The 21,729-nt window shown below is 35.7% G+C and overlaps 1 protein-coding gene across 4 annotated transcripts in view; it reads right to left on the reverse strand.

Moving 5' to 3' along the window:
* Window positions 1-21,729, reverse strand: part of BRAF (B-Raf proto-oncogene, serine/threonine kinase) — a 161,882-nt gene that overhangs the window by 65,601 nt on the left and 74,552 nt on the right. For all 4 annotated transcript variants that reach the window (XM_061198827.1, XM_061198825.1, XM_061198824.1 and 1 more), the window contains exons 3-5: window positions 12,008-12,271; window positions 3,951-4,054; window positions 3,005-3,107 (exon numbers count right to left, since the gene is read on the reverse strand). In XM_061198827.1, the coding sequence (XP_061054810.1) occupies window positions 3,005-3,107; window positions 3,951-4,054; window positions 12,008-12,271 (471 nt within the window). The remainder of the gene's footprint in view (window positions 1-3,004; window positions 3,108-3,950; window positions 4,055-12,007; window positions 12,272-21,729) is intronic.

The following is a 21,729-nucleotide window of genomic DNA, read 5'->3' on the forward strand; positions in this document are numbered from 1 at the left end:
CGAAGACCCAACATAGCAATCAATCAATCAATAAATAATAAAATAAATCTTTAAAAAAAAAAAAAAAAAATTGAGTAAGTGACATATACCTCTATCTGTGAATATACCTTTGTCAATAAAGGTGGGCACAGGAAGGTATATCTTTTCTTTTGGGCCACAACTTATGCTTATTTTGGAATTCAAGACATGGATGGTAAACTCGTGGGGGCCATAGAACAGGCAATTTGCATGCATTAATTTGTAAGGTGTGGGGCTGTCTGAGGGAAGACATTAACTTTAGTGCCTATAGAAAATGGGAAGGTCTGGACACATGGCATCTGTTTTTAATCTTGGTTCTCTACCTTCCCTGCCCTCTGCCAGTTCCCAAGGATTCCTGGGATGCAGGCATATACTGAAGGAATCACTTTGATAACAGACTATGAAACCAGGAGGCATAAGCAGCCTTCCTCCAGTAGTCAACAAAAGCCAGCCCAGAGAAGCAGGGAGAGGATTTCTTTCCCTTTCTAAGCAGAACACAGGCTTACTCTTGCCTCTCTATGACATTAAGAGCAATCACTCGAAAACACAAATCTAATCACACTGCTCCCCTGCCTATTATAATCATTAAATTTCCAATGATTTTAGGGAAAAGTCTAAATCTTTAACATAGCTTACAAGGACTCTCGCGAGCTTACTCCACCCATATACGCGCTACACTCTAACAGCCGCCTCTCCAACTTTGTATCATCCATTCTGAACTTCTTTCAAAACTGAAAAGGTAACATGCTTTCATGCTTTCTTGCTGTTCCCTCTGTCTAGAGTACTCTTTTTTTTAATATTTATTTATTTATTTATGGCTGTTTTGGGTCTTTGTTGCTGCACGTGGGCTTTCTCTAGTGGTGGCGAGCGGGGGCTACTCTTCGTTGCAGTGCGTGGGCTTCTCTTGCTGCAGAGCACGGGCTCAAGAGCGCAGGCTCAGTAGTTGTGGTGCACAGGCTTAGCTGCTCCGCAACATGCGGGATCTTCCCGGACCAGGGCTCAAACCCGTGTCCCCTGTACTGGCAGGCGGATTCTTAACCACTGCGCCACCAGGGAAGTCCCTGTCTAGAGTACTCTTCCCTTCACCCTTCATCTGCTCTTCCCTCATCCATCAGGCCTTAGCTTTCATATTTCTTCCTTTGGGAAAACTTCCTGACTCCTCAAAGGCCAGGTTAGGAATCTCTACTCTGTGTATCTATAGCACTTGAAACATACACGGTAATTAAGAGTGCTTATGAAAATTTTTAATTAAATCATCTGTCTCTCTACTCTAAGGCAGGGATACTGTTTTCTTATTGTTATATCCCCAGATCAGACAAAATATTGGCAAATGAAAAGATCTCAATAAATATTAACTGGCAGCTCTCCAACTGTGTTCTGAAGATTTCCATACTCTGCAACTAACATGCAGTTTGCTTTCATTACCCTCTTGTGGCAAGGACCTTCCTGAGGCACTGCTTAAGGTTAGTAACTTAGATCTTCTTTTACCTCCTCATATCCAATTTCTAATTAAGAAGAATAAGAAAAAGAGTACTTTTTTTTTTAATTCCTAAAAACTTAAATAAAAAAATCTTAAGATTTATCCTCTCAAAATTCTACAGGTTTAAAAAAAAAAGTCGATAGTAGTGAACTCCTTATATCATCATTACAAAACTATCTGCTATACAGTAAATCTGATTGGCATCAGGTGTATCTTACACTCGTCCAAAAGATACCTTATCTATTGAAGCACAAACCTGATCTCATTATTCACCTCTAATGGAGCCTCCAAAACACTAACACCCCCAGGAAATCAAAAGAGCCCAGCTGTACTAATCAACAAGGCACAAGGGAAAACACTTGATGCCAAAAGGGTAGCAATAACTATCCATCTAGAAAAATAAACTGTGGTCCAAATTCCATATATAGAAAAGTAAGAAGTGCATTCCTGCCTTACAGATCACTCTAATCTTGGCTCCTGCCTACTCTTTTAGAGGACAGGTTCTCAAGCTCTGGAACTGTACCCTCTACCTTATCTCTGAGGTAGAGAGGTTCCACTGTTCCAGGCCTCATGCTGGTGACACTTAGCTTAGGCTAGGTTCTGGCAAATGCAAAAACCAGATAAAGGGAGAAGTACTGAAGGAGAGCTTTAACATCTATCTTTCTTCAGTCCTCAAGGAGAGCTATTCCACTTCCATTAGTCTATCTTTCAGAAACATTTACACAAGTGTGTCAAGATGTATGCAGGAAGAGTCTATTTACCATGTATATAACAGATTCCTTAAAAACTTAAATGTCTATTAAGAGAGATGGTTAAATATACCGAATTTATATTCTTATGGACTATTATGCAATCATTATAAAGCTAGGTGTACTGACATGGAAAGATGCCCATGATGCTTTGTTTAACTTAAAAAAAAAAATGAAGAATATCATACAAAACATGATTCCATTTTTTAGTTTTAAAAAAAGGAAAAAATGGAAAATAATGAAGGAAAGGGAAGGAAGAAAAAAAAGAAAGGAGAAAACTTTGGGTTCACAGACACATGTTTTATATATAGAAAGACTTTGGAAGACTACACAATAATCAATTAACAACTGTTTACCTCTGGTAGGGTATTTTCACGTTTTTACTTGATATACTTTTGTACCACTCAAATTTTTAAGAATTTTCTTTCAATAATGAATATCTATTACTTTTTAAAAAAATTTTTTTTTAATTGAAATATAGTTGATTTACAATGTTGTGTTAGTTTCAGGTGTATAACAAAGTGAGTCAATTGTATACATACATATATGTTATTACTTTTTTAAATTAAAAATAAAGTATAATGATTAAAACAAAACTCTTTAAATATGTGTTTTTTTTTTAAATAACAGAACTGATTTTCAACTTAGGTAAAATATCAATGCCAAAATTATTCATCCATACTTCATATTCTCTATAAAAATTCATTCACAAGAACTTGAAGATTTCTGACATTAAAAAATATATAAAGGTACATACAAAGTTGTGTGTTGTAAGTGGAACATTCTCCAACACTTCTACATGCAATTCCTCTCCAGTAAGCCAGGAAATATCAGTGTCCCAGCCAATTGGTTTCTTCTCTCTGAAAAGTGTAGACACAGCCTTTCTTGGTTATCATACCTAAAGATCTTCATAAACCTCATGCTGAAGATATGAAAATTGGTTATTGAGGGGCTAGTAATGGTGAGGGAGTTTTGGCTCCCTGGTCTTCCATCGTTAGAAATTTAAATGGCAATAAATTAATTTTTAAGTTTACCCCAAATAAATGTATCACTCTTGGACAAACAGCAGGGTAAAGAGATGTACTCTTTTCTTCAAGTCAGCTCCAGAAAAGACCTACAACAGCAGAAAATGGATTGTTCCTGGGGTCCAAAAAAAAAAAAAAAAAATCACAGGTACGGATTTACCTACCCATTCAAAGAAAAAGAGTACTCAAGGGACAATATGCCCCAAAAAGAAGACTTTTTTTTTTGTTTTAAAAAAACGGGACTCAAAATTGGGGTTGGGGGACTCACGGCACAATTTTAGATGCTTTCTGAAAAATAGTTCAATATAAAATGTTAATTTTGGTAAGTCTTTTGTGAAACTATGAGTTTATATTAAAAATAAAGGAGTGGGAAAGAGTCCATTATTCAAATAAGACACATAAAAAATAGTTCAAAAATTTTAAGAATCTCAAACCCTAAACAAAGTCATTTGATCAGAGTAACAAACACTATCATCACAAGAATTATCTAATGTTAACTCCTCAAAGGGCCTACAAGATTTCTTTAGGCTAATTAACTTAGTATTAATATTTTTTTCCTGAAGTTGATTTTCAATACCCTAGGTTTGGGTAAAGATCTTACAGAAAACCCCAAAATTTCATGTCTGAGGTTTCTTTTTCCTTTTTTAAACAAAGTTTCACATCACATACAAACCATACCCATCCTGAATTCTGTAAACAGCGCAGCACTCTGGGATTAGACCTCTCATCATCAGTGCTTTCTTCAGGCTGTCCCGGACTGTAACTCCACACCTTGCAGGTACCTATGGTATCATAAACATATGCTATGAGGTAAAGGAAATAAATTATATATTCTTCACATCATTGGAAAACAATAATTTACCTTTATAATACCTTTAAAATGTCATGTGGATTACTCTGTCAGAAAATTATTTCACTAACTTAATATTAATGGGAAATTATGACTCAAGTATCTATTATTACTCACCAACTTAAATCAAAGCAAAATTTATTTTTAGTTTTTAATTAAAATTACAAAATATCTTAAACATATAAAAGAACAGAAAATACTACAGATCCCTATGTGCTCACCGCTGAGAAATAATAGATGTCAACATTTAAAGCAAGATCAATTTTGATCCAACATTGTTCAAAGCTGAAAACTCTAATCCTTCAATCATAATGATGGTCCCTAAGAGATGTCTTACTGATCCTAAACATAGCAGAAGAAAATACTTGTCTTAATGTGTATAGCTGATATTTGCTGTTTAGTTGTTTAGCACTTTTATTTCCTCTGGGAACCCACCCTTCCCTAAAAACCACATGGTTCTGGAGAGGCCATCAATCACAAGGGTCACTACTTTTCTGGCTACACATGACATAAGCTGGCTAATCAGTTTCCCATATCCCTAATACAGGGCTAGATATATGATCCAAACAGTACCAGAGTTCTTTCCTTAACTGATAGATGGACACTGGGTGAGAGAAGTTTCTGTTTCTACTGTAGTTAAAGTGTTCCAAGAGGATAGAAATCTGGAGTCCCTAATGGCCATCTTCCCTAGTACACTGAGAAAACCCGGCTACAGAATGAAGCTAACCTAAGGAGAAGTAGAGATGACACTAGGAGCAGGGAGAAAAGAGGCACTGAAAATAGAGATAAGAATCTTTCTGTATATTTGAAGTTATCTCTATCCTGGTTTTTTCTGCCAGTGACCCATCTCCCCAGATATTAATCCAAATAATTTAAAACTGAAAAAGGACTGACAAACACAGTGTAGACTAAAGTGAAGCAATGGGAGTTCAGGTTGGTCAGTCTTTATGGGGGGAGGGGAGCGCAGACAGAGGAAATGTTAGTTAATAACAAAATTAAAGGTTTCATTCTTTTAAATCACTAAAGTACTTAGCAAACCAAAAGTTTCCAAAGAAATTGGGAAACTTATGCTAGAGGGGGAAAAATGGAGTGAAAATGAATATAAGACAGCTGAATCTAAACAGTATATTGAAGGGGAACAATCCAGAAAGCCAAATTAGGACCTAAGATTAGAAAACACAGGAGGCAGATTTTAGCTCAATATAACCGTTAAAACTATCCAGCAAGGGAAAAGTTTACCATGAGGGAGTAGGTTCGTCATTGGAAATATTCAAGAGACTGGATTGGTACAGTTGATCCTCTTTATTCATAGACTCTGCATTTGCAAATTTGTCTGTTTGCTAAAATTTATTTGTAACCCCAAAATCAATACTTGCAGTGCTTTTGCAGACATGCGCAGAGGACTGAAAAATTTGAGTTGCTCAAGGCATACTTTCCCAGCTGAGGTTAATCAAGGTGACACTGCCTTCTTTTTCTAGCTCTCACACTGTAGACAAGTGCCAGGTGACTTTTAAGCTAATGGACTCCAGTCGGCTGTGAAGAAATAAACAATCTAGGGGCCAATATAAAGAGGCCATCTTTGGCTCATTTATAACAGTAATCCTGCATTTCTCCTAGGAGCAATGGTTCAGTATTCACTAATTCAGTGTTTGCAGGGAATGTATAGAACATAACTACTGCAAATCGTGAGAACTGGCCATACCTTCCAGAAATAATGAACAGAAGGGAAAGCTTACTTTTTCCCTCTGCAACTCATATTCTGCCTACTCTAAAGCAAAAACTTCTTGATTGGCAACCTTATCTTTAGTTTTAAACCCCATCCGATCTATCCTGTCCCCATGTTATCAGTGAAATCTTTCTAAAGAAGGTATTCTTAACATGTGTGTGTGTCAAATACTTCTGAGAACCTGATGAAAGCCTTAGATACTCTCTCTGGAACATAAAATTTCAAGCCTATATATGGACTGCTGAGGAGTCCACTGAACTCAGATTTAGAATCCCATTCTAAGATATAACCTTACATTTCATTAGTCTTCTCAAAATTTTCCAGTTATTTATAGGACAAAATTCAAATTCCTTAATATGGCATACGAGGTCATCAATGGGCTGGGGCTATCAACCTTTCAGTTCCTTTGGTAATTCCCCTCATGCACTCCTGTAATGCCATCTTCTAATATAGCTATGCTCCCTTATGCTTCTCTGAACAGGTTGATTCCAAGGTGTATATATGTTTCATCAGTAGGCAAAAATTTGGTTTTCCACTCTTATCACCAAGGGAAAGTCACCTATCAGTCCTTCATTCACTTCTGTAGGCTGATTTTTGTTCCTTCATGATACCTGTTCAACAGACTGACAGACCAACAGAATAAAACAGAAAGACCAAAGCAGACTCCAACACATAAAGAAAATCAAAATAAAATAAAGGCAGCATCTGAAATAGCATAAAGATGAACTTTTAAATAACTGATGTTGGAACTACTGGAACCAATCTAGGAAAAAAAGGTTCACCCATACTACATACTGTATACTAGGGTAAATTCCAAATGGATCAAATATTTAAATGTTGAAGGAAGGAGGGGACAAACCATAAAAGAACTGGAAGAAACACATGGCAAGCTCTTTTATAACCTCAAGTGAAGAAGGTCTATAAATCTATGATGCAAAGTCTGGAAGCCATAAAAGAAAAATGTTAAATTCACCTACACATAACTAAGAACTTTTTAGATGGCAAAACACACACAACATACTACAGTCAGCCCTCCATATCATGGGTGCCACATCCGTGGATTCAACCAACTGAGGATCAAAAATATTCAGAAAAAAATTCCAGAAAGTTCCAAAAAAGCAAAACTTAAACTTGCCTACTATAAGTAATCTAGAGATGATTTAAAGTATACAGGAGGATGTGCATAGGTTATATGCAAATACTATGCCATTTTATATAAGGGACTTGAGCATCCAAGGATTTTGGTATCTTCAGGGGGTCCTGGAACCAATCCCCTGCAGATACTGAGGGACGACTATATAAGCAAAGTCAAAAGACAAATGCAAACTGGGAAAAAAATATTTCCAACTTACATAAGAGGCATATAATCTTCATGATATATAAAGAGCTCCTGAAAAATTGAGATCAGGATCAACGGGCAAAGGACATGAAAGACAGTTCAGGAAAACAGAAATATAAACGGCCTTCAAACTTATGAAAAGGTGTTCAACCTCAGAGAAAAGCAAACTCAAACTTGCCAAAATATCTTTCATTTATCACATTGGCAAAAATACAAAAGTTTGACAACATACTCTGTTGATGAGGCTATGGTAAACAGGCATCTCATGCACTGCTGATAGCAGTGCAAGACTAAGCAAAACCTGTGAAGCAAAATTTGAAAGTTTCTTATCAAAATTACAAATGTAAATTTCTTTTTGATCAAGGAAGCCTACTTTTGGTATACCATAATATAACTGGTAAACTATAGTACATCTATACAATGGAATCTATAGCTATAAAAAAGAATATTTAAGCATGCTATATGTGGAAATGGAAAATTTCCAGGATGGCCTACATAAACATTAAAAGCAAAATACAGAATGATATATACAGTATGATGCCTTGTGTGTATGAAGAGGAGTGGAGAAATAAGAATATATCTTTCTATTTTCTTCTTGCTACATAAAGAAACCCAGAAAACACACACACCCACACACCCACCCAAATAAAAAGTTACCTAAAAGGTACAGGGGAAACTGGATGTATAGAGGTAGAGGTGGAAACAAGATTTCCTGATGTAAATACCACATGAAGGAATTACCTATTCAAAAAGGAAAAGGGGAAGGGGAGCACTGCCTCAAATTTTAAGGCTGAAAAGACTAAAAAGATATTTTCAAAAGAACCAGGTTAATGCCTCTTCTCCAAATTACAAAATTAAATGTCCCTGATTAGGCTGTCAAAGCAGCAATAACTTTTCTCTAAAATAATTTAAAAACAAGCATCCTACCTTAACAAACAAAGTTGTATAGTCAATGTAATCATCTGAGTATTTGCCAAAGGAAAATTTCGACCAAAACAAAATGTATCAGTCTAAACTTTAACATACCAGTTTTTAAAGTGAATATAAATCATCTTTTATCAATGGATTCATGATGGTCCACCACACTACCCTACTTTTGTGTATGTTTAAAATTTTCCATATAAAATGTTCTCTTAAAACCTTAAGAACTCCTTCTTAAAGGAGTGGCCATCAAAATTCAGGTGGCCATCACAATTGCTACATGTTTTATTATCTGAGCTAGTAGATTAATTTGGTACTTTAAATTCTTTACAATGCAGACTTTATTACATGCTTTAAGTGAACTTCATGATACACTGAGATCTCCTTGTATAAATTGGCACAGATTATACATGCTGATATATGGGTTTTTAAAATAAACCTAAATTTATAGCTTCCTGATTTTATCATAATTTATCTTGATGTCAAGTCCTTTTTTAGGACTGTTAAACCAGTCATAATATAGTTTATTATTATAGACTGTTAAACCAATTCACAATATAATAAAAGGAAAAATTTAATATGATCTGCTTATAACATGGTCTTTTTAAAGTAAAAAGAGGCTGACTATATATACTACCAAAACTTCCTAAGGTGAAAGCCATTTTAGAATTAAGTATGCCTCCTGGTCAAGTTGTATTTAACTGACAAAGAACAAGTGATCACAAGATTTTATAAAGGTGGTAGGTCTTTTACTCCTAAATTGCTGGTCCCAATTAAATTGAAACCCAAAACTAAATTTAATCAATTACCTCATTAGACCTCCAAGGGGGAAAACTTATCTAGCAACAGATTAAGTCCTTTCACTGTGGCAAAAGTTAATAGAATTTATGAGGAGTCAAGAATGTCCCAGACTTCACAGCTATTTTATTAAAATTAAACACAGTATTTTAAATATCAACATGAGTTAATACTGCTCCATATAGTACTCTGCCTCACAAAGTTACTATGAGGATCAAATGAGAGTATGGGGCAACATTTTTGCAAACTGTAAACCACTATGCAACAGATATTCTTCTTGTCCACAAAAGGATGGAATGTGTAACTCTTTCATCACTTGCAGATCTTAGAGGTTTCTGCTTTGCTTTTGCTAAAAATAAAGGGAGAGGGAGGGTATTCCCTGGGGTTCTAGCATTTACTCTAATGATGTCCCTTTACTCAATCTATACCATTAAAACTACTTACTTGTGCTAGTAAGAGAGTTAGAGTTTCCTACACGTTTTTGTGCTCTTTACATGTTTTTCCTCAAACTGGCTAAAACAAGGACAGCTTGTTTAGCTTCTCCTTATCTCTTCCATTCCATAAACATTTCTTGCTTTAATTATCACACAACCAAGGCATGATTTTGAAGGATCCAACATTGCCCTATCTGTTCCCACTGTCCTTCTTTTCATTATGTTAGATACAATCAGGGTTAATACCAATCAGCAGATATTTATTTACAAATCTCAGGCTACGGTAAACCCAAAGCCTCAATCTTTCAAAAATACTTATAGAACACCTACTAATTGTTAGACACTGAGGAAACCAAAAAAGATAAGCTGCTTTGAGAGCTTCCTCCCCACAGATGTTAAAATTAAGTTAGTAGTTTTAGATATTTTTTTCAGACACCTGGTATTTACAGCCTTTGAACCAAATCTGCATTTCCCATTGAGAGATCCACTTACAGGTCTGCAACTTGGAAATACCCCATTATTTGTAGACAAAGAGTCCTGTATAAAGATGTTCATATTTTAGCACTGTTAGTAATAACAAAAAAACTGAACATAACCTAGATGTCTGTCAGGATAAACTATGTTAAATTGAAAAGAATCAGACCTATATGTATCAACACATACATATGTATACCTTGAAATTATAATTTTGAATAAAAAGGACAAGATGTTGAACATTACATACAGTATCATACTATTTTATAAATTTAAAAAAATGCTTATAGGTACATATCCATGTAGTAAAATATAAAAATATCGATTGAACGTACCCCACATTTATCATAGTGGCTACTTCTTGGGGGACAAGGTGGGATGAAGGATGTTTGGGAAGGGAATGGGACAGGTAAGAGGGACCTAAATATATATATGTATGTACGTATGTATAGATATATGTTATATATATGTGTGTGTGTGTGTGTGTGTAATATGAAGCAAATATTACAAACATTAATACTTGTTCATCGTAGGTGACTAAACACAGGTATTTAATATATTGTCCTTTATACTTTTCCATATAAATAAGTTTCCTAAATAAAAAAGTTAAAAACCTTATGAATGTTCTTTTCTAAACCTTTGCTACGTCCTCAAATCAGCATGAATATGTTCATTAGTTTTTTTTCCTAGTGGCAACTGTTTCTTTTTAACTTTCTATTTTTCTTTTGTCCTATGTTCTTTGAGTTTTTCCAACTCTACTATGAAAAATTTCAAACACAGAAAATTAGAAGGAGTGGTACAATTAACATCCAAGTTCTCTCAGATCCTAAAATTATTTTTTCATATTTGTTTTCTCTCTTTAACATTTTGTTTCCATCATACCATTTGAAAGTTCTAAATTGACTGATTGAGATAGAATTCAGAATAGTGGTTACTCTTGAAGGTGGTCACTGAATTGAGGGAGCACAAGAGAACACTCACATTAGAAATGTTCTATATCTTGGTCTGCATGGCACTTACACATGTAGAAAGTCACTGAGCTGTACACTTGAGGTTTGTACACTTTACTATATGTAAGTTTCATTTCAAAAAAGGGGCGGGAGGGGGGTTGCAGGCATCATGACAATTTACCCCTAAATATTTAAGCATGTATTTCCTAAGAATAAAGACATTCTCCTACATAAAAATATCTCTATTGTCACGCTTAAGAAAACTAATAATTCCATAAGAACATATTATATTCAATCAACACTCAACATTTCCTATCTCAAGAAGGACTTCTACAGCTCTTCCCCACCCTGGTCCCAAACCAGGATCACACAATGCATTTGTTTGTTTTGTCTCTTTAGTCTTATTCAGTGTAGAATAACCCCCAACCTTTTATCCTCCATGACACTGAGTCCAGGCTGTTTGTCTTATAGAATGTCCACCTTCTGGATTTGTCTAATTGCTTCCTCATGGTGCTTAACTTTTCCCTTTATCCCGTGTTTCTTATAAAATGGAAAGTCCAGAAGCTTAACATTCAACACAATCATTTTCAGCAATACTTCAGAGATGATGACTCATCCACTGAGTTTTAAATTTTAAGGCCACCTAGAAATTCTATTTGGTTCCTTCTTAGGAATCTAATCTTGCTATTTTTAAGTCTTCTAATGCACTGATGGTAGACTGTTTCCTTGCATATTATAACTTGTGATTTTGACCTTGTCATTGAGGCATTCTGAATTCCATGAGACCTATATGGGCTACGGGAGGGTTTGCATTTGTTTCTGCCCAGTGCCTGAATGCTATTACCACTTCAGGACCAGTTGCTAATTTCTTGGGTTAAGAATTCCTGAATAATGCAGATAATATAATTATGAACCCCACATGCTATGATAAGAACAGGTCTATAGTTAAGAATTCACAAGGGAAACTTTAACCTTTATTTGGAGCCCTGGCACTAGTACTCAGACTTGAGTGTGGTTCAAGTTTGACAGACAGGTATAAATGTCAAATCCAACACTAAAAACAATGCAATTTGTTCCAGTTAAGGAACACAGACTTAGGCACCAAATAATTATGTCTTTTCCATTCTTGTTTGAAATGGATGCTTACATTTGCATGACCACTGGGTATCACATTTCATTTTCAACAACTAGTCTTTCTGAAAAATACAAAGAAAAAGCAATGATGATATTAAAGTTGACTCACCACTGTCCTCTGTTTATTGGGCAGGAAGACTCTAACGATAGGTTTTTGTGGTGACTTGGGGTTGCTCCGTGACACATCTGTGGGATTTTGAAAAACTGAAAGAGATGAAGGCAGCACTGAAAGGCTAGAAGAGGAAGAAGATGTAACGGTGTCTGTTGATGCAGAGCTAGAAACAGAAAAATCAGTTCCATTCCCCAGGGATTCCAATAACTGTTGTTCTCTTTGTTGGAGGGCATCTAGCTTGCTGGTGTATTCTTCATAGGCCTATAAAATAAAGTAGACTTACATTGAATCTGGACTTTTTCCTGACAGTAACAAAAGGAAATATGAAATTTAAGTCTTTGATTATAATCTCTTTATAATCTAGCTAACACGATTCTGTATTATAAATTACAAAATAAGTGCTGGAAGTATTGTAAATTAGTACTTTTACCTTTAAATTGATAAATATTTTGTTATAAGACACTACATCTAGAAACTGACACACACACACATATATATGTCTATAATAGCCATGAATATTAATTTTAAAAAACCAGTATTTGCAATTTTCTGGCCAAATCAATTTATCTTCCAAACTACATATCTAACATAAGATAAAATACTAATACATCACAGATAAATACCCTCTCTATTAATTTTTTTTCCAGAAAAGTTGTAGGCATATAAGGTTTCATACTTCTCTCTGCCTCTCTCTCTCTAAAGAACTGAGAGAGAGGTTGCAAAGGATATGAGGTGTTAGAGAGAGCTGTCAAAACACAAGACTAAGGTACACAGTGTCACATCTCACCATTACCACCAAAATCTCCTCAACAGGGATTAGAGGATGTATAACTGCCACTTTTTTTTCTGAAACAGCTATTAGTTAAAATACCTTCTTTTACTCACTATGGATATCTTATGACCTCCCTTTTCCCATCAAATACTGCTTAGAGAATAGAATTTTGTTTGAAAAGGTAGTTTACACCCTGCAGTCAAGAAATTTTGAGGCCATTATCCATCAGGGTATCTTTCTGGAAGTTTCATTTTACTAAAGCTACAAGGTCAAATGATCACATAAGATATCATATTCTAAAAGTAGGCAGAATCTTGGAAACAAAATGATACTGAAAATAAAGAGATGGAATGAATTGGAATGTATGTGTCCATGGTTCTTTGAGGCAGTAGTAATCACCTTCCCCCACACTATAATCCACCATGTCTCCTTACCACCCCAAATAGATGCAACACTATAAAGATTTATGAAAGGCTACAAAGATTTAAAAAGATTTAAAAGAATCAAAGATTTTTAAAAATGGCATTTCCCATCACTTATTGGGCTACAAAGAAGCAGATGGATGCATTTTTATTTGTGCAAGTATTGTACATGAGAAATAAACAAAGAACGTTCTTGATACAAGATAAGAGTAAGGAAAGAGGGGGGGTCTTAAAAGGTTAGCATTTAGATAGATGGAGTTAAGTGAGGAGAAGAGAGTACTGTGTAGCACAGGAGAAATTTTGTAACAGAGTAAGGAGGTAAGAAATTTTAAGACATAGAGGAAAACTATGGACTAGCATAGCTGAACGTCATACAATACCTGGGACATATCAAGGGATCAATAGATGTTTGTGAAATTTAAGTGAAGAACAGGAACACAAATAATAAGACTGGAAAAGTGGGTAAGGGACCAGCTTGCAGAGAATGTATATATTATGTTATGAAGCCTGAACTTCATTCTATAAGCAAGGGAGAATTATCTAAGGTAGAGGAGAATAAAGGAGAAATTTCATTTCAATATAGGCCACCACACCTGATATGCTTGATCCTACCATATAATTTTTGGGGGGTTGGGGAGGGAAAATACTAAAATGAGCTACTGAAAAGTAAACTACACCAAAATGCCCTCTCCACTACAATCTAATAGTTGTCCAACGCTGACCCTGAAATGTTTCACAGCATCTCAGGCATTATAACCAAATCAGTCCAAAATTTTCTGAGCTGTATTTCTATTTAGCTTTCAGTTCGATGGGCTAATTACTTAAGGGAATCTTTTTCAGTATGATCCACTTATTGAGATTTCGATCATTCGATAAATACATATTGAGCACACATGTACCTAGTAGAGTTTGGGACTCAAACCACAAAAATGAAGACTAACACAATTCTTACACTTTGAAGATTATGTACATGCAGCCTGGGAGACAAAAATTCCTCCTTGCGTAGATCAAATATTCTTATTTACTGTCACCTGGGCAAGTACGTTTACTACACAAAGTTAGGCTTAGGAGAAGTAATAAATGTAAACAAATTTTCTGAATGTTATTTCTTTATTAAAATACTAGCCTTAATTTTTGAAAATATATTGTTCCCTCCACTGTGGATTACAATCTATTATTTCACTGCATTTATCAATAACTCTTCCTTAAGTACAAAACATTTACTTATTCTACCTCTCTCCATCCTCATAGCTGCAATCTACCAAGGTACTTGCCTACCTTGTTTTGTACCTGGCTTGACTCATTTCACCCCATTATCCTTGCTGCATTCTGTGTGGATGCTGATTACTCTTACAACACTCCTGCCTTGAAGTTCTCTAAACCTCGTATCTATAAAGGCATTTGTTTCTACTCTACCTTCAAGATCCAGAGATACAAACAGTTCTTTACCAAAGAGTTCCAAATGATGACAAGATCTCAACTGGGAACCTCCCATACCCCGATGCACACACACTTATCCCACTGTCTTAAATTTCATCCTCACTACCACACTAATCTGTTCATTGTCAACATTAATCCCTTAATGGTTTTCAGATTTCTTTGCTGTTTTACTTCCCATACTTTGTGGCTCACCATTTCAACAATGCCAATGGTAACATCTTAGATTGTCTGGTTAATTCTTATTCTTTTACCAACTTGCTTGTCAAATACCAACTTTGGGTAAATTCTATCATTCAATTACTCCATTCTTTCTCTCAGGTTACCACACATTACTGAAGAAAATAATAAAACAAGGCCAACTGGTTCCATTATCAATTCATGGAAATTAGTCTTTCACACTACTATATGAAAATTTGTACTTATTTATTTAATTTTTTAAAATTAATTAATTAATTTATTTTTGGCTGCGTTGGGTCTTCGTTGCTACGCGCGGGCTTTCTCTAGTTGCGGTGAGCGAGGGCTACTCTTCATTGCAGCACGCGGGCTTCTCATTGCGGTGGCTTCTCTTGCTGCAGAGCACAGGCTCTAGGCGCGCGGGCTTCAGTAGTTGTAGCACACAGGCTCAGTAGTTGTGGCTCCTGGGCTTTAGAGCGCAGGCTCAGTAGTTGTGGCGCACGGGCTTAGTTGCTCCACGGCCTGTGGGATCTTTCCAGACCAGGGCTCGAACCCGTGTCCACTGCATTGGCAGGCGGATTCTTAACCACTGTGCCATCAGGGAAGCCCCTGTACTTATTTTTAATTCATATTACATTTCTCACAATACTTACTCCCACCTTTCTTATGCTTCTCTGGATCCTAACTTCATCCCCCAACCTTTAATTCACTCAAGAAAATAGCATTACCTTCAAATTTACTCTGAAGATCAAAGCCATCAAATAAAAGCTTCCTCTTCTTTCTTTGTCCAATCAATTCTCCCCATCTTTCCCCATCCTTCTTTTCCTCTCAATTTAGTGTTAACACTGGGTGTTTAGAGCCTCTTCTGTAGAGGCCTTGGTTCATCATTATCTCCATTTTCTCTCATATCTTCCAACTTTCCCTTTTTCTCTGTTTTCTTACCCTGCAAACTTGAGCAAGTCCTCCCACATAAACATACACCTCAAGCACCATTACCACTATCAACAAAATTCCTTTGGTGCTTCAAGAAGCTGCAGAAACCAGATATTTCTTCAGGAGGCAGCTTTTCCAAAACCCCATTCCTTCTCATCAAAATCCTACTTATTTTTCAAAGTTTATTTCAAAGGTCTGCTTGATAAAAATCCAAAAGCGGTATTTTCTTTTCACCTCCTTTGGAGTATTACCACACTCTTCTTTATATGGCTTTTTAAAAAATCATTTGTGAAAAAACTTTGTGAGCATTAAGTGAAATAATACTAGCAAAGGAAGCTATTACAGCAAAAACCCAATAAATACTTTTATTAGTAGTAATAACTGGTACTAGTTCTTATCATTATTACTGTATTACTTCGCTGAGTTCTCAACATGACTCTACTAAACTATAAGGTAGTTGAGGGCACAGCTCATGTTATTTATTTATTTATTTATTTATTTATTCATTCATTTAATGGAGTCTTTTTTCAAACTGAAGTATAGTTCATTTATTTTTGAACTTAAAAAAGAATGTAAGAACACAATATTATTAAGATGAAAATACTCCTCAAATTGATCTACAGATTCAATGCAATCCTTATCAAAATCCCAGCTGGCTTTTTTTTTGCAGAAATGGACAAGCTGATCTTAAAATTCACACAGAAGTACAAAGTACTTGGAATAACCAAAACAATCTTGAAAAAGAACAGAGTTTGGAGATTTACATTTCCTGATTTCAAAAGTTACTATAAAGCTATAGTAATCAAAACATATGATACTGATACACATATAAAAAAACACAATAGATTGAGAGTCCAGAAAAAAAGCCTTACATTTATGGTTAACTGGTTTTAGACAATGTTACTGGTACAACTGAATATCTGCATGCAGAAGAATGAAGTTGGACTACTACCTAACATCATATTACAAAATTAATTCAAAGTGTATCATACACTTAAAAGTAAGAGCTAAAACTAAAAAACTCTTAGAAGAAAACATAGAAGTAAATCATCAATGACCCTGGATTAGGCAATGGTTTCTCAGATGACACACCAAAACACTGCAACCAAAGAAAAAGTAGATAAACTCGACTTCATCAAAATTAAAGCTTTTGTGCTTCAAAAGACACTATCAAAAGAGTCAAAAAAAGACATCCCACAGAATGGGAGAAAATATTTGCAAATCATATCTGATAAGGATTTCTTACCAAGAATATATAAAGAACTCTTACAACTAAGTCATAAAAAGACAACCCAGTTTTTTAAATGGGCAAAGGACTTGAATAGACATTTTTCCCAAGAAGATATACAAATGGCTAATAAGCACATGAAAAAGATGCTTAATATCATTAGTCACCAAAGAATTACAAATCAAAATACCACAATGAGATGCCAATTCACACCTACTAGGATGGCAATAATAATAACAAAATGGAAAATAACAAGTGTTGGTGATGAGGTATAGGAACTGGAACCCTCACACATTGCTTGTGGGAATGTAAAATGGTGCAGCCACTTCGGAAAACAGTCTGGTAGTTCCTCAAAAAGTTAAAACACAGAGTTACCAAAGGACACAGCAATTCCATCCCTAGGTACATAACTAAAAGAACTGAAAACATATGCCTACCACAAAAACTTGTACATGAATGTTCATAGCAGCTTTATTCATGATAGCCCAAAAGTGGAAACAACCTAAATGTCCATCAGTTGATTAATGGATAAACAAAATGTGACATATCCACACGATAAAATACTAGCCATAAAAAGGAATAAATGCTACAATGAATGCTACATGCTACAACATGGTTGAATTTTGAAAACATTCTGCTAAGGTGAAAGCAGCCTGTCACAAAAGGCCACATTGTGTATGATTCCATTTACACGAAATGTCCAAATAGGCAAATCCATAGATTTAGAAAGTAGATCAGTGGTTGCCAGGGGCTGGAGAGAACAACTGCCAATGGGTAAAGGGTTTCTTTTTGAGGTGATGAAAATGTTTTGGAATTAGATGGTGGTGATGACTGTACAATTCTGTGCATATGCTATATACTATGCAATTGTACACTTTAAAAAAGTGAATCTTATGGTATATGAATTATTTCCCAATTAAAAATGGGAAGATGGGGACTTCCCTGGCAGTCCAGTGATTAAGACGTCACCTCCCAATGCAGGGGGTTTGGGTTCAATCCCTGGTGGGGGAGCTAAGATCCCACATGCCTCACGGCCAAAAAACCAGAACATAAACAACAGAAGCAATATTGTAACAAATTCAATAAAGACTTTAAAAAAATAATAAATAAAAAAATAAAAATGGGAAGAAAATTAAGGACGTACTTAATTAAAACATAATGGGAAAAGGCAGTGGAAGAAAAATATTTTATCATTAGAGTTCATTATATTTATTCTTTTGAACTTAATCTTACAAGATACAATGAAATCTTTCAAACTGCCCATGAGTAATAATTAATGAACTGTTCTGCATTCCAAAGGAAGCACCTAGCTTCCAGTATTATTTTCTTTGCAGATTTTTTTTGGGGGGGCCACACTGAGTGGTATGCAGAACTTCCCTGACCAGGGATTGAACCTGTGCCCCTTGTACTAGAAGCACAGAATCTTAACCACTGGACCACCATGGGAGTCCCAGTATTATTTTCATTGCAGTATTTGTTTTGATAAATGTCTCTGTATTATCCTGGGTTCTACACAGACTACAGATCAGAAAGGCTGTCAGCATCATAATAATGATATAGCAATTAAGAGCACAGGCTCTGATAAAAAAGAAAAAAAAAAAAGAAGACATACACGTGGGGAAAATGTAAGCAGTTATAGAAGACTCATAAAAAAAGAAAAAGAACACAGGTTCTGAATTCAGTATGTCTGGCTTCAAACTTTGGCTACCCCATTACTAGTTGTGTAACCCTCGTCATGTTATTATTAAAACCCTCTGTGCCTGAGCTTCTTCATCTATAAAATGGAAATGAGAATATTAAATATAACTCACAGGGCAGGTTGAGGATTAAATGACCTACTGTATGCTTAGAACAGTTCCTGGCACAGCAAGCATTCAATAAATGTTAGGAGCTTTATTGTCATCATCTGTCTGCCTGCACGGGACTCCAGCATACATATAAATTCGGTGGTAGCTTAGATTCAGTGTGTTAACACTAGATATGTAGGGTTATTCCAGAAACTTTATCTCTTCATCTCTGGAATCCAATATATCAGGTCTAGAAAGAAGAATCTACTACTGGCAAAGCATCTAGCATTATATCTTACACACAGAAGGCATTTAAATAATTTGTTGGATGAGTAAATACAGAAGAATTGGGAGAAAAATAAGAAATTCTGGGAAATGACTTTTAGGGGAAACTCATCTTTTCTTCCTCTGTATGATGGTAAAAAGAAAAGACTGGAACCAAAGATTGAAAAGACAAACCTGAAATTCTTTAGAGTACAATAGTTCATTTCACTGCAGTTATCATCAAGGGAATCAACAGAATGTTAATTATTATTCATATGCCAGTTAGAGAAAATCTAGAACTTAAAAGCTCGTTTTTAAATAAATTAGTACATAGAAAAAAGAAAGTCACGAGGATTTCTGATGGTGATACAAGTGATTTCATTCTGTTCTGCTAAAAGGAAGAAATGGAGAGATAGGTAAAGATTTATCTTTGTATGAAAACACCAAAGGGGTTTCTTTCAAAATGCTATAGCACAACTTCTACCTGCCAGTGCACAAACTAATCGGAAGCCAAATTGTGAACACTGGGAAAATTTTACTTTTTAGCCTCTTATTTCAGGAAACGTAAGCACAGTCACTAGTGTAGGGGTGTATATAACCCCATTCTGGTTGGTGAAATGTAAAGACTTGTAAGGGATTTGGGGGGGAAGGTTTTCCTCCTTGAAAGGGCTCAGTACACCAGAGAACATCTGTGATCTCTTCTTCCTGATTTGACGTGTTGTGTTAGAGTACGATTCTCAGATGTGCTGCAGTTATGACAGAAAAACCAAAAGGACTACAGCAATATACCCCAGTGTCTGACAACCTTGAGCTGTAGAACAATCTTTGAATAATTTACCTCCATGTTTCTTGTTATGCGAGCGGAAATTAAAACCCCTACATGTTTGGACAAATTGGTATTTGTTATTTGCAGATTAAAAACATTTGTAATTTTTATAGATCTCCTAGACTTATTCTCTAATTTTTCCGATCTTTCCTTTAATATTTTCCATCTTTGCTTTCTTCTACTTTCTGGAAGATGTCCTTAACTTTATAGCATTTGTTTGTTTGTCTGTTTATATGCACATGCAGATACACACACATATGTATTTAAATTTTCTGTTATGCCATTTTAATTTACTATTTTAGTTTCCAAGAGCTCTTTCTTATTCTCTAGTACTTTTGCTTCTTTGGTACAACCATGAAATAAGAACAGATTACTATATTTTCTCTTATCTTTGATGTTAATTATAGTTATTTTCAAATTTTCTTCTGTTTTCTGCACTGTTTCTGAGTTCCTTTTGACCATTTCTGCCATTATCTTTCCTGTTAACAGCTTTCTTTAAATATCTGGTTATTTATTTATCTTTTTTTTTTAAATTTTATTTATTTATTTATTTTATTTTTGGCTGCGTTGGGTCTTCTTGCTGCGCGCGGGCTTTCTCTAGTTGTGGTGAGCGGGGGCTACTCTTGGTTGCGGTGCGCAGGCTTCTCACTGAGGTGGCTTGTCTTATCGCAGAGCATGGGCTCTAGGCATGCAGGCTCAGTAGTTGTGGCTCACAGGCTCTAGAGCGCAGGCTCAGTTGTTGTGACACACAGGCTTAGTTGCTCCATGGCATGTGGGATCTTCCTGGACCAGGGCTCGAACCCATGTCCCCTGCATTGGCAGGCGGATTCTTAACCACTGTGCCACCAGGGAAGTCCCTATCTGGTTATTCTTAACTGTCCATTCATATTTAAGAGTTAAGGACTCTTAAGATGTCAATACTACCCAAAGCAGTCTACAGATTCAATGTAATCCCTACCAAAATGGCAATGTGTTTGGAGAAACAGAAAAATCCATCCTGAAATTCATGAGGAAATTCAAGGGATCCCAAATAGCCAAAACAATTTTGAAAAAGAAGAACAAAGTTGGAGATTTGCATTTCCACAATGAGATACCACTTCACACTCATTAGGATGCCTATTATTAAACACACACACACACACACACACACACAGAAAATAAGTCTTGGCAAGGATATAAAGGATTGTTAGTGGGAATGCAAAATGTAGCTGCTTATGGAAAAGAGAATGGCAATTCCTTAAAAAATTAAATACAGAACTGTCTTATGATTCAGTAATTCCACTTCTGGGTATACGCCCCCAAAAGAAGTAAACTCAGCATTATTCACAGTAACCAAAAGGTGGAAACAACCAACCAGTGAGGGTAGCCATCGACAGATAAATGGATAAATAAAATGTGATATATACATACAATGGAATATTATTCAGCCTTAAATAGGAAGAAAATTTTGACACATGCTTCAACATGGATGAAGCTTGAAGGCATTATGCTAAATGAAATCAGCCAGTTACAGGAAATATGTTGGAATTCCACTTACATGACGTTCTACAGTAGTAAAATTCATAGAGACAGAAAGGAGAATGGTGGGTCTCAGTGGGTTATCAGTAGATTACCCACTTAAGGGCCTTCAAATAGCAATACCCACAAGTCTTCTCCCTGGGCCTGGTCAACTTTCCTCAGGGAAGAATACTGTCATCTGCAGCCAGGCTCCTCTTCACAGTATATCAAACGGTGGTAAGTTCAATGTTTTATTATTTCTATGTTTATTTTCTGTAACCCACTCCCCTGATTAAAATACAAGCTATCTGAAGGCAGAGATTTGGCTGGGGGGTGGGGTGGGTGGGGTGGTTGTTTTTTGTTATATCCCCTGAGC

Source organism: Eubalaena glacialis, chromosome 8, assembly GCF_028564815.1.
Source record: "Eubalaena glacialis isolate mEubGla1 chromosome 8, mEubGla1.1.hap2.+ XY, whole genome shotgun sequence".
In the NCBI taxonomy this organism is placed as follows: Eukaryota; Metazoa; Chordata; class Mammalia; order Artiodactyla; family Balaenidae; genus Eubalaena; species Eubalaena glacialis.